Source organism: Ctenocephalides felis, unplaced genomic scaffold (assembly GCF_003426905.1).
Source record: "Ctenocephalides felis isolate EL2017-DRISC unplaced genomic scaffold, ASM342690v1 CF-g0.4_SCAFFOLD_02188, whole genome shotgun sequence".
NCBI classification, from domain to species: Eukaryota; Metazoa; Arthropoda; class Insecta; order Siphonaptera; family Pulicidae; genus Ctenocephalides; species Ctenocephalides felis.
The window spans coordinates 33,818-52,170 of NW_020538342.1; the positions used below are offsets into that span (position 1 = coordinate 33,818).

Here is an 18,353-nt window from a genome sequence, read left to right on the forward strand (position 1 = left end):
TTACTAAAAACACTCCTATTTATGTTATTATCAATATTATTTATATCATAGTTATTATTGATATTATTATTTATGAATATATCATTCTATATATTCTAATAAATGCATATTGCGGAACATTTTTTACGCATCTGGTTTTGAAGATTTGAAATGTAAATCAGTGCCCACACTAATAAATAATCGCGCCAAAATTTAATTTTCTGTAGTTGCAAGGATCGCAATTGCATTTCGTATTTCTTTCCAGTTTTGATCGTCGCAACAGTTGAAGGTATTTGTAGTAAGTTTAAGTAGTTAGTAAGTTTACGTAGTTAAATTTTAAATAAGTGAATATGGAGGTAAGTTCTCTTAAAAATGAATTTCAATTATTTAATTTGAATAATTTCAATTATTTAATTTAAATAATTTTATTTTTATTTTATTTTAATTTAAATATTTCAAATAATCAGTTATAGTTTTTTTTTAAATAAATTTCAAAATCGGTACCATTATATTTGATAGTGTTCATGGAATATAGTGATTTTTAAAATGAGGGTTCATGCGGACATGTGCCCTCATCATGGCCTGTATAATGAGGAGAAGACTATGTGTTTATGGTCAGAAATTGTAGCAGGCTATAAACTAAATAAGATGCTGAAGGCGTGCGAGCCTCTTTCTTTTAGAGATTACTCTGAATTGGAAGCTAGGTTCGTGAGAAGCACCAGCGATTATAAAAACCTGAGGAAGTATGTAAAAAGAACTCAAAATCAATCGTGTATTGAGAGCTCAGACGATAACACTCTGAGCTCTATCCCAGAAAAGGAAAAACCAGCGCAGAAAGGTATGTTATTTAATATTTTTATTACACCGAATTAAACAATATAATCTATTTTAATATATATTCAATGGAGATACAAACAAACCAAGATGAAGAAGTGGCCAGAGATCTTTCAAAGTGATTTTGAATGAGCTGATGACTTTCGTCAAGAGAAACAAGGCATCAGCTTCACAGATTCAATCCGTGAAAAAAAAAACTAACTTTATATTACCTATTAAGACGAATGAAGAATTAGACAATTTAGAAGAAAAGCTGAAAAATATGGATATCTTCAGTGATTTGGTAAATACAAATATTTTCTATAGTTAATATGCAATTTATTTAATAAGTTCTTATTTACAGTCGATTCAGCTAACTCTGACCGGCGGAACAAACAAGAAGCAATTGATTACATCAATGATAAAAAAATGTATGAGCAAAGACCTTACAACTTTGTTTTCAAGTGTGGGTCAAAAGGGAAAGAGAAACCCTCGAAAAAGTAAATGCGATTCCTGTTCAATTATTTCATCCACACACATTATCTTTTTATTAGGGAGCCATATATGGCAATCTTTATTAATTGAATACATTTTATATCCATTTATTTTAACAAAACCAATCTTGGATTTTTTTTTATGTATTTCAATATCATTTGGATCTACATTTGACTTATCATGAAATTGTTCGAGTAGTCTGCATGATACTTGTTGCAAAGGCTTTGCTGGTCCTCGTATCAATTTTAGTAACTGTCCCAAATATCTTTCAAATGGAAAACAGCTGCACTGGTCAACACTGATTTCTTCCCTTACCGCATAATTTATCATGTGAAAAATACCATGAGTATTACATACAAGCATGCATTCTCCTTATAGTTTTACCAATCGCGAACAAAATTTTTCGATCATTACCAATGCCTGATCCCATAATTTTTTATTGGAGTTTCTGAACATACAATTCTCATAGCAGCATGAAAGTTAAGAAAATTTTTATATAGCTTTCTGGGCAGATAAGTTTTTAGGACTGCATATAGCATGAAAAATCTAAACTCTGTCGCCTTCCATTTTTCTAGATTCAGACTCCGATTTTTTATCCAAGAATTCAATAGTGAAATGAAAGAAAATTTTTTACCCAAGAATTAGCATATAATTAAAAAAAGTGGTGCACATGTGGAAGACATTCTTTTTTCCGAAATTTAAAAATCGTATATATAAAAAGTAAAATATTCAACTTGGGTTTACATGGTACAAGCAACGACATGAAAAAGCATACTTAGATAAAATATGGATCGAAAATTTGAGCATTACAAACATTGAAACGTATATGGAACTAAAAAATATAAATAGAGTATTTTCGTTTCTAGTACAGAAATAAAATCGATTACAAAATGCGCAGTCTCTTGTATGTTCAAAAATAAATCTTATGTATAGCTTTAATATAGTGGCAAAATAAAAAAATGAAAGTAAAATTATAAGAAACATGTTTTACTTTTATTATAGCGAATAGTATGTGCTATTAGTAACTATAATTATATTATTAATGATTCATATAATTTTACATTCATTTTAAAGTTATCACATTGAATGTATTGTAGAAATGTATTCAAGCGTTTGTAGTTTTCCAATTGTAAGTTTAGTGAAAAACAAAGAAAATTTTATTATATCTACAAGCTTATCCTAGAAGTTACATGTGTTGATCGTTGAATATTTAAAATTGGTTAAATATAGCCTATTGCATAAAAACTGATTATTCTCTTCAAGAATTTCTTAATATTTGCAAGTATCAATACAAATTTTTCAAAAATTTCGAGTGCGAATCGATTTTACTCCATATTACTTTTTCTTTATATAATATCCAGGTTGAATAACATGTTTCAATTTCCTTTTTATATCAATTTAACAAACTTAATAGATACATATACATAAGTGATTTGGTAAAGATTGGGAAGAACTTTTACCAGAGATCAGTTAAGTCAGTCGAAGGTGCCAAGATTTTACAATCACAATTGAATTGGACAAATCAATCTTCACGACCTTGAATAATTTATATAAGTATTGAAATATCTTCGTTTGCCAATAGATTATAGCATTTTATACACGGTTACGATTTGCGTACAAATTAAAACAATCCTCTTGATTTGAACCTTTGAGCGAATATTATTTATTGTGATGTCACTTCCTTCTTCGACTAAACTAAGGTCAGTTATACCATTTGATCCATGATTAAGAAATCCGTACAAATTAAAACTATGTTTCTGATTAATTATGCATGGCGATGAAGAATCTACAAGCTAATACTATTTATTGTGATGGCACCTTTTCTAAATATCTCAAAATTATTAAATGTGTCAAAATTCCTTCGTGGACTGAATTATAGATATCATTTTATTTAACATTCGGTATCGATCTTCGAAGAAAAATAATCTAGTAGCCAAATAGATCCAAAATTAAATAAAAAAAATGTTGAAGTACGAAGTACGAAGTATGAAGTATTCATACTTTGCATCCGTTTCAAATTTGATATTTGGTTAATAATGTAAATTCAGAGCCCTTTCTTCTATTTGGTCGAAAACTACTTTGAATAGTTCACAATCATAAAGACATAAATGTCCTTGACTGTGTTGGAACTAAGTTCTATTTGGATTTTTCAAATAGTTTGGCACAATAAAGCCATCTAATCATTGCCATCACAATGATCATTATAAATCAAATTTCCTTTTTCATTGTCATGTGTGATTCTTCAACAAATAGACCAAGAAAATTGTTATATAAATAAATCATAATTACTGACACTATCGAAATCAAAATTGTATATGAAATATCGTGCATTATACACTAAATCCTCGTGTTATGCATTTGTCTCAATCAAAGTTAATTCCTTCCATGACATGTTATATGCTCATGTTATTTTACGTAAGAGCAAACCTATGCTCTCTTCAAATATTCATATCGTCTGTCATATTGAGATAAATGAGTAATTATAGTAAATATTAATCATATTGTTTACTATCTTGTTTTACTTCCAAAATTACTTAATTGTTCTGGTTCCAATTCGCAATTTCGTTATTATATAATCGTTAGTTGTTGTTGAACCTCAATAACAGTGCTTTTACTTCAATTCATTCATTATCTCTTGTTTCATGTACGTGATAATTTTTCATTCCATTTATAATACTCCTATTACCATAATCTATCATCTGAACATTTCCTATTATTTTCTTTATTATTAATTTTATTTTCTTTTCTTTATTATTTATTTTAGTTCCAAATTTGTTTTGTCAGCATTCAACAAATAAAGTTTCTTCGTGACTGCTAAATATTTTAACTAATTTTACATATTCAAAGACTAAATCATCACACATTATTTAGATTTATTATCACAACATTAATTTCGAAAAAAATCGCAATTCAAGAAAACTACCGACAAATTTACAATACATTACATACTGATTTACTAACGCGTTTGTTTTTTTTAGATTTATTTTCGCTCAACAAGAAACTCACGAGCAAATAAAATTATATGTAACATAGTAGCACACGTAACTAAACAGCTCAATATTTAGAAAATAATTAAAAAAATGTCACATTCTAACAATTTTCTAGATTTACTAAAACACGAGTTATGCTTTTTATGTAGTGGATTGGCATGCAACACTCTACCAAATAGAAATAAGGAATTTGAATATAAGAATATTTGAATATTCTTTAAATTCAAGATGTATAACTTGAGGTTGCCTTCTATAATTCTAGTATTCTATTGATATGTTTTGGATTTTGAGTTCTCTACATGGTGCACCACTAGTACTACAACCTGGTAATACTTTAATTGCAAGTACCTTGATAAGATTTCCATTAAATAATTGTCATAAGAGTATTGTTTCACTCATCTTTAGTTGAATTTTGGACAAATAATAAAATTGTTAGCGCCAAACACGCAGCCTACATAGGATGTCGTAATTTACGATAAGGAGGATAAATGTGGACATATACCTTGTTCGTGGGCTCTCAATGCCCAGAAAACAAACTATTTCTCCATTGAAGGTTCATAAAATAATTAAAGGGTGTAAGCCCCTTCCTGATACTGTGAAATACGAAAATTGTCACGAGGAGATGCGTAGCTACATATAACGAAAAACGAACAAATAGAGGATAGCCCCAATATAGAGTTTTATATCATATCATTCAACAAAAATTCATGTTAATATTTATAGCAGAAGTGATATGTGAAATTGAACATGGAGAAGTAGAGGAGAGTCCCAATATGGAGATGGGTAATTATTTAAAATTTATATATTTAAACTATTTATTAAAATCTTTTAAATTCCAATAAACAAATTCATACGTCTCAATATATATGTCGCATAGAACAAGTTGGATAGTATCATGAACACTCTATCCAAATTATCATATAAAATTAATGAAATGAAGGAAGACATAAGGGAGCTGTTGTCATATAAGAGATTCCGGTCACAGGTAATTATGCACCGCGAGATTTTTTTTGAGCGATCTTTTTTATTTTAATAAATTTAATTCGTAAGAAAATTGGAGCACGCCTAAGCGACAAAGAATGTTTCTAAAACCAACAATTATATTTACACCAGTTTCTCGCAAAGGTTTACGCATCTGAAAATTACAATAATATTAATTACTTGTATTTTTAAAAACAAACTATTGCAGAGTGTCAAACAAAAACGCAGCAATGCCTTGACACCCCGAGTCCATAAGATGTATAACACATCAAAAATTTTGATACAGGAGATGCGAAGAATTGATAAACAAAATACAAATTTACGGGAGAAATTTCAGCAGAGCATCAAATGTGCTGAAAAATTCTCTTGTATTCCAGCGACGTTCAATTTGAGGGCAAGTCATAAAATGCCAATTGAGAGAACATACAAAAAAAACCGAATGGAAGAAAATTCACATTTAAAGATAAAATTCTCGCATTGACATTTTATAAAAAGTCGCCAAAGACCTGCTATTTCTGGAGGCAAATATTTATATTGCCGAGTCTTCAAACTTTTAAGAAATTTACTGTCGCATATCCCATTACATGTTGGAATTAACGATAAGCTTTTCCAATCATTAGAAGCTGCTATCTCTCGTAAAAAAATATTTGCAGCAAAGATTGTGTATTTATATATCATTATCTTCTGATTTATTATATGATCAGAAAAAGAATCATATAATAGGATTTGAATAACAGGCAAATGGCAAGAAGCTTTTACTTGCAGATGATGCACTAGTTTTTATGTTGAAGCAAATTAAAGATCGATGGAAGCAGTCTGTTGCTTTTTACTTTTCAGTTGGAGTCAATAGTTCAGATTTAAAAAGTCTCATTGTTGATATCTCTCGAAAAATATTTAGGGCCATAAATTTAAGAACTGACAACAATTCGCTTTGCAATGACTATAAAATAATCTTAGACCATTTCAAAATCACTACTATATCTGAATGAAGCGTGTATTTTTATTATTTTATTATTTTACAAAAAACATATGTTTGCCGGTCTTTTTACACTTTCCTAATATTTGTAAACACAATTCATTCAGTATTTAGTCGTTATCCAACTTGTACACACTATAATGTAACCAAAAAATTGTCAAAAAAATAATTAGTTTAAATGTTTCAATTATTAATAGCTTGGCTTATCATAGTGTAATAGTGTAGTGTATTTTTGCATAATTAATTCTGTAAGTACTTATATATAAGTTTTATAACTTTATATTATTTTCCTTCTACATCATATAAAATCTTTTAGTTTTTCCACTGAATGACGGTCTCGATGAAGACCGAAACGTATGGATAAATAAAGTATTTCAAAATTACTTTAGTTTTTTTTTTACTTGGTGTTACTGCCCGATTATAAATAACTCATCAATATATATATATATATATATATATATATATATATATATATATATATATAAATCTCGTGTCACGATGTTGGTTCGCGATGGACGCCCAAACTACTGGACCGATTTTAAATTTTATTGGCTCAACGTGTACCTATATATCCAACTTAGGTTATAGGAAATTTTGAAAAGTAAATTTAAAATATAAATATGTAATTTTTATAAATTTCTAAAAATTTTGACATAAAATGGCCAAAAAAAAAACACTAAAATGACAAATGTCAAAATTTATGGAAAACTCGAGAAAAAAAGATTTATGATTTTTGAAAAAAAAAATTGACAGTTCAAAAAATTTAATTCACAATACAATAAAAGTATATCTATACATATACATATATAGATATACCCAGCATTTATATCCAAATTAGATGAAATGCTATATTCAAAATCACAATTTATAGTTTTAAATCTAATTAAAAGTCAATGTTTATAAATTTGAATAAATGTTGACATGAAAATCGTCAAATGTCATTTGTCAATATTTATGAAATTTAAGTTTAATTATATAAATAGATTTACAATTTATATTTATTTTATTAGCTTACCAAATTATTTCGGATACCACAACTTCATCAAAACCTTATAGATCAGAGATCACAATAAAAAAGCGACGTATTGAATTTAAAATTAATCATAAATAAAAATTTGACATTTCACAAAAAAAATGTTTAACGACTTCAATAAGAAACAAATAAATTAATTATTCCAAGTTATATTGCCGAACAAATTATAGATACAACACAATATTGTAAAATGAATATCATATATTAATTTTCGACCAAAAAGGAAATATTTTGACATTTACAAATATACTGCATATTGAATATATGAAATTGACATTCACTATTTTTCAATTAAATGAAAATGTAAAAAATCAAATATTTATATAAAAAATTGTATATTCAGATAAAGATACTGATTTGTTAATTTAGACTGAAACCTGATTTATTCATTAATTTAAAAAAAAATGACAAACAAAATTAAAATAAACAAAACACCTGCATCATGCGTTGGAATTAATTATCGAAGTATAAAGAAATTTGTGTAATTAAAATAAATTATTATTATTATATGAGTTGAGATAAATTTTGATTGCCATCGCAAACGTTAATCATACAGAAAATTGTAACCTCTTAAATGAAATAGTACAATCTGAAGGTATCATTGCAATCTGACAAAAACAAACTAGACAAACTAAATATTATATCATATTATATTAAATTTCGATCCAAAAGAAAATATTTTGCCAGTTATAATTAATTTCAAATGAAATGCAAATGTCAAAAATCAGATATTTATGTAAAAAAATATTTATTTCCACAATATTCCTGTGTTGAATTTGCACTTTTTTATGAATTTAACAATCATATAATATATTCATTGATGACTTAAAATAATTATTAATTTATAAAAAATAAATATTGACGTATTTAACATGACAAAAGTATAATAAACAAAACGCTATGATGCGAGTGAATTAATTTTTGAAGTAAGAAATGTCAAATAATTTTGAAAATTATAACAAGTTTTTAACTATTTGTCAGAAAGAATATATTTTATCACAAATTCATACCCATATCAAGCACCAAAGTAATAAATACTATTTATAAAATGACATATTATTTATAGACAATATGATTTTAATGCATATTTTAATTATATGTTTTATATAAATATCGAATAAATATATTTATGTTTCACTTGATTTCAATGAAAATAATTCAATGCCAAAATAAAAAGTATACATCTAAAATTATAGTCTAAATATTACAATTTTGATAAATAATCATCCATTATTTTACAGTACGAAAATTGATAAAAAAATTAATAAAAGTGCCAAAAATCAAACATTTTATAGATTTGGACTCGGATTTTTCAGAACCTTATCCATGTTAGTTTCAGGGATAGTATGAATATCAATTTGCAGTCGAAAATTTATATGATAAGCGATTAAAACATTATAGATCACAATAAAAAAGCGACATATTGAATTTAACATTAATCATAAACAAATTTCTGACAGTTCAAAGAAAAAATGAATTTTTAACGACTTCAATAAGATACAAATAAATTAATTATTCCAAGTTATGTTATAGGCAATATTGGCAATCAAATTATAGATATAAATTATATTATATTATATTAAATTTCGAACCAAAAAGGAAATATTTTAGCATTTAAAAATTAAGTGCATATTGGATATATGACATTGACATTCAATATTTTTAAATTAAATGCAAAAGTAAAAAATCTGATATTTATATAAAAATTATATATTTAGATAATGGTACTGCGATGATTCAGACTAAAATCTAATTTATTCATTGATTAAAAATATTTCACTATTTGACATAAATAAAATTAAAATAAACAAAGCACTATGATGCGTTCGAATTAATTATCAAAATGTGAAGAAATTTGTGTAATAAAAATATAACATTATTATTAATATATCATGTATATTATAAGAACTTCTGCAATGCGGCAAAATATTTTTGATGGCAAAACAGCGTTTGCCGGGTCAGCTAGTATATATATATATATATATATATATATATATATATAAAGGTGATATTTCAAAATCGAGTAAAAACTTTACACTTTTAATTTGAAATTTTTTATGGAAGCGGAATTTGTTGTGATATAATTGGTTTGATTTTTATAATATAGTTTGTATTTGCTCAAAGTCAAATTGGACCTTTGTGCCTTGCCCTGCTTTACATATATACTTGTTATTAAATTTACTTTAATTCATCGAATGTTACTCGAAACTTTTCAAAAAGCCGGTCAAAGAAGAAATACTTAATTCATTTTCGAGATCATTGAAATAAGTTGCAAGTAGAATTCGCGAAATGGAAATTGAAAATAAAGAAACTGGTAATTTTCAATTTATATATATATATATATATATATATATATATATATATATATATAATAATATTATAATCTCTCTATAATGTCTATATAATCTCATTTTCTGTAGTCTTAACTAAAGATGTGGCGGCAAAGGTGATGAAATTCTCCACGTTAAAAACGATACCCGTGGAGCACCTACTAATTTTATTAACGGGTAGTCACAACAAAACTAAAATGGAAAAAATGACAATGTAAGTAATTCAAATCCAATTCTTTATTGTTCAGGACGTGTACATATTTCTATTTTTTACTGTGATAGATTTAATACTGAAAATTCGAGGCCGGACGGTGTCGGGGACGTCGCCTGGACCACAAGCATGCAGTGGCATTATGTGCCATTGCATATGAGGATGAAGGTATAAATATAAATATACGAACTAAAAAATCAAAATCTTATATATAAGTATATATAAGGAACTTATATACAAATTTAAGCAATTTTTCATTATGATTTTTCTTATGGCAGATTGCGAGCTCCAGACAGTTGGAGAAGTGCTGAAGAAAGTTCAGGCAGCAATGCCAGCAGAGTGGAAGACGGTGGCTTTGCTGCCGTTTGAAATGCCATATGACGCAAACATATTTATTGATTTATTCAATAAAATCATGATGAATACTCAGGGCGTTAGCCTACAAATTTATCTTGACAAGGTAATGTAGCATTTATATAATATTATATAAATACATTAGTAAATATACTTAGCTATAAGTTGTTATAATATTATTACTTTAGTCCCGGTACGATGCCGTAAATAGGAGAGATTCAGTACGCGGTGGTGGACGGGGGAGAAGAACTCAGCGCGGCAGGAAGCCACCGCGGAGCAATTTCCTCCCTTCAGGAGGAGGCAGTAGCAGAGGCAACAGAGGCGGCAGAGGCAGAGGCAACAGAGGCGACAGCAGAGGCAACAGAGGCCACCATGGTGGTCGTAGTCGAGGCCAGTCTGACCACAACCAAAGTGCCAATGACCTTACAAAAGAAAAATTTAATTTAGCATCGTCCATTATTAAAACACTAATGAATTTTACATAAAATAAACTGTATAGAAATAAACTGTATAGAATTTCTTGTTATTCTCTTTTTCTTATTATTTTCAAGGAATTTTCTAATGAAGAGTTAGCTACATAAACTGTGTAGAGTTTCTTATTATTCATTAACAATACATTTCGACTTTATATATACTCCAATTGAAAAATTGGCAGCATTGTTGCGTGCTGCTTGCGTGTGTGTGTGATTTAACGAAAGCCCGCGCGACTCAGGCCGTACCACGTTCGCGCAGTGTCGTAGCTGGTCGTGGCTGATCGACGCGTTAGCATGCGAGCGCGCGCGCCACTCCTTGTCTCAAGTGGTTGTTTGCGCGCGTGTGTTGTGTGTGTGTGTGATTCCATGCCAGGCTTGCAGTCGCGAGACTAGCTCATTTGGAATTTGAGAACGCGCTGAGACGTATCAATTGGTATAATATTATAACGTAGTTGATAATTTCCAATAATAGTTTATATTTAATCATATTATTAATTTAGTGTAATTAGTACGTTCAGTGCGTTTATAATCAAGATTATACAGAAGTAGTTGTTGAGAATTGTGTTCTTTATAATTATAAATAATGATCATAAGTAAATTCCTTAGAACGATGTATACTCCCAAGTAACGGTAAATGTTGCGAATATTTTGTACATCTGCCAGACAACCCTTAATAAAAGTTTATGATAGCTCATGTACCTTCGGCGAGCTATCATAAAACTAGAAAGATTGGAAATATTTTAAAAATGTAAAAATATAAGTTAGTTAGTCCTGAACTCTTGAACAAGCAACAACTGAAATATTATAATAAAGCGATAAATAAATTTTTGTATCTTAATAAATTCTTTGATTTCACACACTTCCCGAAGAGCTACAAATGTTCCAATTCTCGTATTCAAAAGTATTCAAAATAAAACCCTAATCTACTCAAGAATTATTAAAAATTGGTTACATTTAATTATTAATTAGTAAATTTAATTACTAACGTCTCTTCATTTGGTGGCAGCTTAATCGAATCCAACTCCGAGATAAGAGTGCAAATTAATAAAATAAATTAAAAAAATTAAAACAAAAAGTGTGTGGAAAATAAGCAAACTCTTAAAATTATCAAGTGATACAAAAATAAAGTGCATCAATTAAAATCGATGAAAATCTATATAAAATCATCAAAATAATTCTAATAAAAATAATAACTGGAAGATTTAATAAAAAGAATAATAACAAGTTCAGAAGAAGATTTTGAAGTTTAAAACGTGGGACCAAATCAGGACTTAAATCTACAACCCTGGAGCGACGATCAAGGTGAACAAAACCCTCTATCATAATCAAAAGGAATTCAAGTAAGAAAATTCATATATTATTACAAATTCAAGATGGAGAACCAATCTACAATTTTGAATGAAAACTTATTAGATTTAAATTTAGCCTTAGCTATATTACCGAATTTTATTGAAAACGAAACTGATGTACGTATTTTTATTGATGTATGTGATTCACTGAATGAAAACTTAAAGGCCAGTGAATCACAAAAACTATTTTTAACCATAAAAAGTAAATTCCCACCTCATGTACTAATAAAAATAATACGTAACAAAATTTCTTGCTGGGACTCATTAAAATCATTTTTGTATAAAGAATATACGGAAAAAACTCCTGTATCAATCCTTCTTGCAGAGTTGCTAAATTATAAACAAAAACCTAATGAATCGGTAAAATCTTTCAGTGAAAGAATTAATAAACTATTGTACAGAATTTATGATAAAGATTATGATACACACGATCAGACAGTCGCGGATAATTTACAAAATGTTTATAATGAAATGGCTCTCAGAACTTTTCTCAATGGACTAAAAATGCCGTTGAAAAATTTAGTAAAATGTTGTAGATTCGATAATTTAAATGACGCCATAGACTTTGCCATTGCCGAAGATACCGATTCATCCTCAATTTTAACATGCGACTTTTGCAATAAAATAGGTCATAGCAGTGGTAATTGTTTTTTCAAAGCCGAACATAAAAATTCACAGATAATTTGCAATTATTGTAAAAAATTCGGTCATACGATTGATCAATGTAGACATCCCAATCGTAAAAACTTTTTCCAACAAACTCAAATCTCTATGGTTCCGCAAATAAAACAGGAAAGTTGTTTATCTATTAATAATCCTAATCCGATAGCTGAAAATAATGAAATCCAATCGAATACACCTTCTTCAAGTTCAAAAAACTCGCCAGAGCCCGTTCCGGGACGGGCATTCATGTAAATAGCAATTGTAACAATATAAACTTAAATTTTCCGAACAGTTATGAATCAATCATTTTAGAAACTACACAGCTACCAAATACTTTTCATAATTTTTTAATAGACACCGGTAGTGACATATCATTAATTAAAGTTCATAACATTGATAAAGAAACTCTCGTATACACAGATAAAAAAATTGAACTAATTGGAATAACATCAAATTCATTAACAACCCATGGCGTTTCTTATATTAACCTTAAATTTTCCGAACAAAATACAGAATTCCCGTTTCAAGTTGTATCAAATCTTCCAATTAAATATTCAGGAATCATCGGTAAAGATTTTTTATTGAAATTTAAAGCAAAAATTAATTATCATTCTAAATTATTTTCACTAGAAATCAATAACCAAGAGTTTACTACCCCTTTAGTTAATTCCGAAAAACATTTAATCCCTCCTCGATCCGAAACAACATTAAAAATCGAAACTGCGTTAAACGACGAAGCAGTATGTTTTTCAAAACAATATGAAAACGGATTGATATTAGCTAACTGCATTGTAAAACCTATTGAAAATTGTTTTTTTATAAATGTTATTAATCCTACGTCAGATCGTCAATTCCTTAATTCAAAAGACGTAAACTTCGAGTTATTAAGCAACTTTGATATAATCGACTCTATAAATCTTAATAAAAATAAATCTATCAAATCTAACCAAGAATCAATCGATTTTCAATGTTTGTTCAATAACGTAAATTACAACGACACAATTGATGATAATGACAAGAATCAAAGAGTACAAAAAGTTTTACAATGCATAAAAACTAATCACATGACAAATCTCGAAAAAGATTCAATTTTAAATATTTGTACAAAATTTCATGATCTGTTTTATTTAGAAAACGACAAACTGACATATACAAATACGATTACTCATAGTATCCCCGTCGAAAATGACGAAAAACCCATATACATAAAACCCTACAGATTACCGCACGCTCATAAAACAGAAATTCACCGACAAGTTTCACAGATGTTAGCAGACGATATTATTCAAAACTCGCAAAGTCCCTGGAATTTTCCTTTAATTATTGTCCCCAAAAAACCTGATACTGACGGAAATAAAAAATGGAGGATTTGCGTTGATTTCCGAAAATTAAACGCAATTACAAAATCGGACGCTTTCCCATTACCAAACATCACTGACATTATTGACCAACTAGGTAACTCACGATTTTTCACGACTCTAGATTTAGCTCAAGGCTTTCATCAAATTTTACTAAATAAAACTGACCGAGAAAAAACTGCATTTTCTACTGACTTCGGACATTTTGAGTATAAACGGTTACCGTTTGGACTTAAGGGCGGACCGGCGACTTTACAGAGACTGACCAATACAGTTTTGTCGGGCATACAAGGAATTAGAACTCTAGTTTATATGGACGACATAATAGTTTACGGGAAAACACTTGAAGAACATAATACCAAATTACTAGAAGTGCTAGAAAAATTACGACAATACAATCTAAAGTTGCAACCCGATAAGTGTCATTTTTTGAAACACGAAATTACGTATTTAGGCCATATCATCGGTGCACACGGTGTGTCTCCTGATCCTGATAAAATTTCCTCAGTAAAAAACTTTCCCACTCCTTCCAATCAAAAAGAAATAAAAATATTTCTAGGATTGTCCGGTTACTACCGCAAATTTATACAAAATTACTCCCGAATTGCATTACCTCTAACCGAATTATTAAAAAAGGACGCAAAATTTAATTGGACCCAAGAGTGTGAACTTGCATTTAATGAACTTAAACAAAAACTAATAAATCCACCTTTACTCCAGTATCCCGATTTCGATCGAGAATTTTCATTAACCACGGACGCAAGCGGTTTTGCATTAGGCGCGGTTCTATCTCAAAATGTCGAAGGAAAAGATTTACCAATTGCATATGCATCGCGAACCTTGCACCCCGCAGAAAAAAATTATTCTACTATAGACAAAGAACTTTTAGCAATCGTATGGAGCATAAAACATTTCCGACCTTACCTTTATGGTAAACCATTCAAATTGTACACCGATCACATGCCCCTTATCTACCTGTACAAATGTAAAGATCCAAATTCACGACAAATGCGCTGGAGGCTTTCCTTAGAAGAATATGAATTCGATATAATTTATAAATCTGGATCATCTAATACGAATGCTGATAGTTTATCTCGCTCATTTTTTGATATTCAAGAATTAGCTTCTAATGAAAATATTTCATCTATTCCTATCGATTCTAAACCAAAATTATCTCTTCTATGCAGATGCAATTTTAATTCCGAAAATAATTTTGAAAAATTTTTAAATACTATTAAAACCTCGGTTATAATTAATAACAATATCGAGGAATCGAATGAAGTTTTTCTCACATCCCTAAAACATGAAGAATCCGCATTGATATTCGTGATAAAAAAACAAACTCCCGATGATAAATTAACTAAATATTTTGATTTTTTCCAACATAGTAACATTAATAACAATTTGGCTAATTACGGAACACACGATTTTTTCAACTTAAACTACTCTCAAAAACAAATTTTTTACTCAATTGTAAATAACATGAATTCCCAGCCAACACTTGAAGATTTTTTCCATTGCCTCTTAAATCTAAAAGCTCATTTAATTCAAGAAAATATTAAATCCATTGCTATTCCAGCTCCCGCACAATTTCAAAGTTTTTGCCACATACCAATAGAAAATTTTAGAATTTTATTACGATACATTTTCAGAGACACCGACATAAAATTAAAAATTTATTATGACAAAATTATTGAAAACCTAACACCGGATGAGATAAGTAAGATTTTAAACCAATTTCATAGATCACAATATACGGGAGGTCATCTGGGCCATAAAAAAACGTTCAGCAGAATACGTAGCATATACAAATGGCCAAAAATGCGAAAACAAATTAAATCATATGTAAGCAAATGCCCTGATTGTCAAAAAAATAAAGTATGTAAGAAAACAAGGCAACCTTTAGTTATAACAACAACAGCCCGCGAGCCTTTCGAAAAAATTTGTATTGATATTTGCGGCCCTTACCCCGTTTCTGACTCCGGAAATAAATATTTGTTGACATTTATATGCGACTTAACGAAATATGCAGGCGCCATCCCCATTTGTAATCAAGAAAGTTCGACAGTCGCAAATGCATTCGTTTCAGAAATTATTTTAAAATTTGGCTTTCCTAAGGAAATTCTATCTGATCAAGGCACCACGTTTACTAGCAATTTATTCAAGGACGTTTGCAAATTACTAAAAATTAAAAAGATAACAACTTCCCCGTACAGACCTGAGTCGAATGGCTCTTGTGAAAGATTATGATATAGAGATTATGTTCAAAACTTGAGATCTTATATTAACAAAACCCAAACAGATTGGGACAAATGCATAAAATACGCAGTTTTTATCCATAATACAACTATACATAACGCGACAAATTACACACCTTTCGAGTTAGTTTTTGGTAGGAAAATAGAATTACCACTGTCTATAGCAAAACCTATATTTCAATATAACTACGACACTTACGTCAATGAGTTAAAATCGCGGTTATCGCACGCGAATAGTTTCGCTCGACAGAATTTACTGAGTAATAAAGAAAAAACTAAAAGTAACTATGATCAAAATTTGAACCCTGAAACCTTTGAGATCGATGAGTATGTGCTTTTGAGAGATGAAACTCCGTATCCGCGGCGATGCAAAAAACTTTTGCCCCTATGGAAAGGTCCCTTTAAAATATTAAAAACCGATAGTATAAATAGTACCATTTTGATCCATAATAAACATGTACAAGTGCACAACAACAAATTGAAAAAGTTTATACCAAACGAGTAAAGTAACATAATCTTTATCAAATTTTCTAAAAAAAAAAATCTTATTATTGAATTGCATTTAATTAATTTGATAAATCTCATAGAATAATGTTAATTAGCACATAAATCAAATTATCAATTAAATTTTATTGATTAAATAATAATAATAAAAATAATATTTCTCTTCACAAATAAATTAAATCTAAAATATGTAATGTAAATGTAAATCTAGAATTTAAAAAAAAAAAAAAAGTCCAATTTATAATATTAATGTTAAGGTTTAGCTAAGTGTTTTGATTTACTAAAATATAAATAAAAATTGATGTCTTTAGTTGTTATATCCATTATGCATCAACTCATAGTTATTAAGATAAAAATGTTAGTTATTAATGTACCAGTTAATTACAACCTGAAATTCGCTAATGTTATGTAATAAGCCGAGGACGGCTTAATTTTCACGATGGAGGTGTTGAGAATTGTGTTCTTTATAATTATAAATAATGATCATAAGTAAATTCCTTAGAACGATGTATACTCCCAAGTAACGGTAAATGTTGCGAATATTTTGTACATCTGCCAGACAACCCTTAATAAAAGTTTATGATAGCTCATGTACCTTCGGCGAGCTATCATAAAACTAGAAAGATTGGAAATATTTTAAAAATGTAAAAATATAAGTTAGTTAGTCCTGAACTCTTGAACAAGCAACAACTGAAATATTATAATAAAGCGATAAATAAATTTTTGTATCTTAATAAATTCTTTGATTTCACACACTTCCCGAAGAGCTACAAATGTTCCAATTCTCGTATTCAAAAGTATTCAAAATAAAACCCTAATCTACTCAAGAATTATTAAAAATTGGTTACATTTAATTATTAATTAGTAAATTTAATTACTAACGTCTCTTCATAGTATTAAGATAGAGTTTTTTCACGCGGACCGTAATAATATATTAAGGTAAGGCAAGGCATAATATTTATAAGATACACAAGGCATTTTGCCTTGAATATTAATACATATAATATAAAGATCACTATCAAGGTGAGGCATATTATTTATTAATAACTTATTATTATTTTAACGAGTTTTTATGTTTTCGTTTTAGGGTGTTATAGCGAAACTTTTTCAAGTTATCAAGTTAATAATATAACAATATTAAGGTGAGGCATATTAATTATATTTATAAGATACAAAATAATTTTTTTACATAATTATACTTATCCTAATTTAGCCTTATTAAATTTTAGTTTTTTATTTTTAGAATATTTCCTTTGTACCATCTTATATTGTTACAAAAATGGATGTTTTGTCAAGCACGATGATTGGCAATTTTTCTGATGATTCAAATAGTGCTTTAGAATATAGTAAAATCGATAACTCATCAATGAGTGTTACCGACAAAATCCCGAAGAAAAATGAGCCATTTTCTTTAGATCTCCAATTTGAAGATTTATTCCATGTTGTAGATGGTACAGATATAAATTTTATAAAGAAGCATTTTTAAAGTGTTTTAGGAAAGCTGCAATATATCCTTGCGATTTGAACTTTCGCTATGCACGAGTAAATAAAAAAGGTGCTCATATTAGAGCTCATTGTCCCAAGAA

At 28.7% G+C, this 18,353-nt stretch overlaps 1 protein-coding gene across 1 annotated transcript; it reads left to right on the forward strand.

Annotated features, from left to right (window-relative positions):
• Positions 1 to 525: 525 nt before the first annotated feature.
• On the forward strand, positions 526 to 10,647 carry LOC113380503. The gene is made up of 4 exons (XM_026619717.1): positions 526 to 817; positions 5,001 to 5,060; positions 10,087 to 10,268; positions 10,351 to 10,647. Exons 1-4 carry the CDS (start codon positions 526 to 528, stop codon positions 10,645 to 10,647), a joined length of 831 nt encoding a protein of 276 aa, XP_026475502.1.
• Positions 10,648 to 18,353: the final 7,706 nt, after the last annotated feature.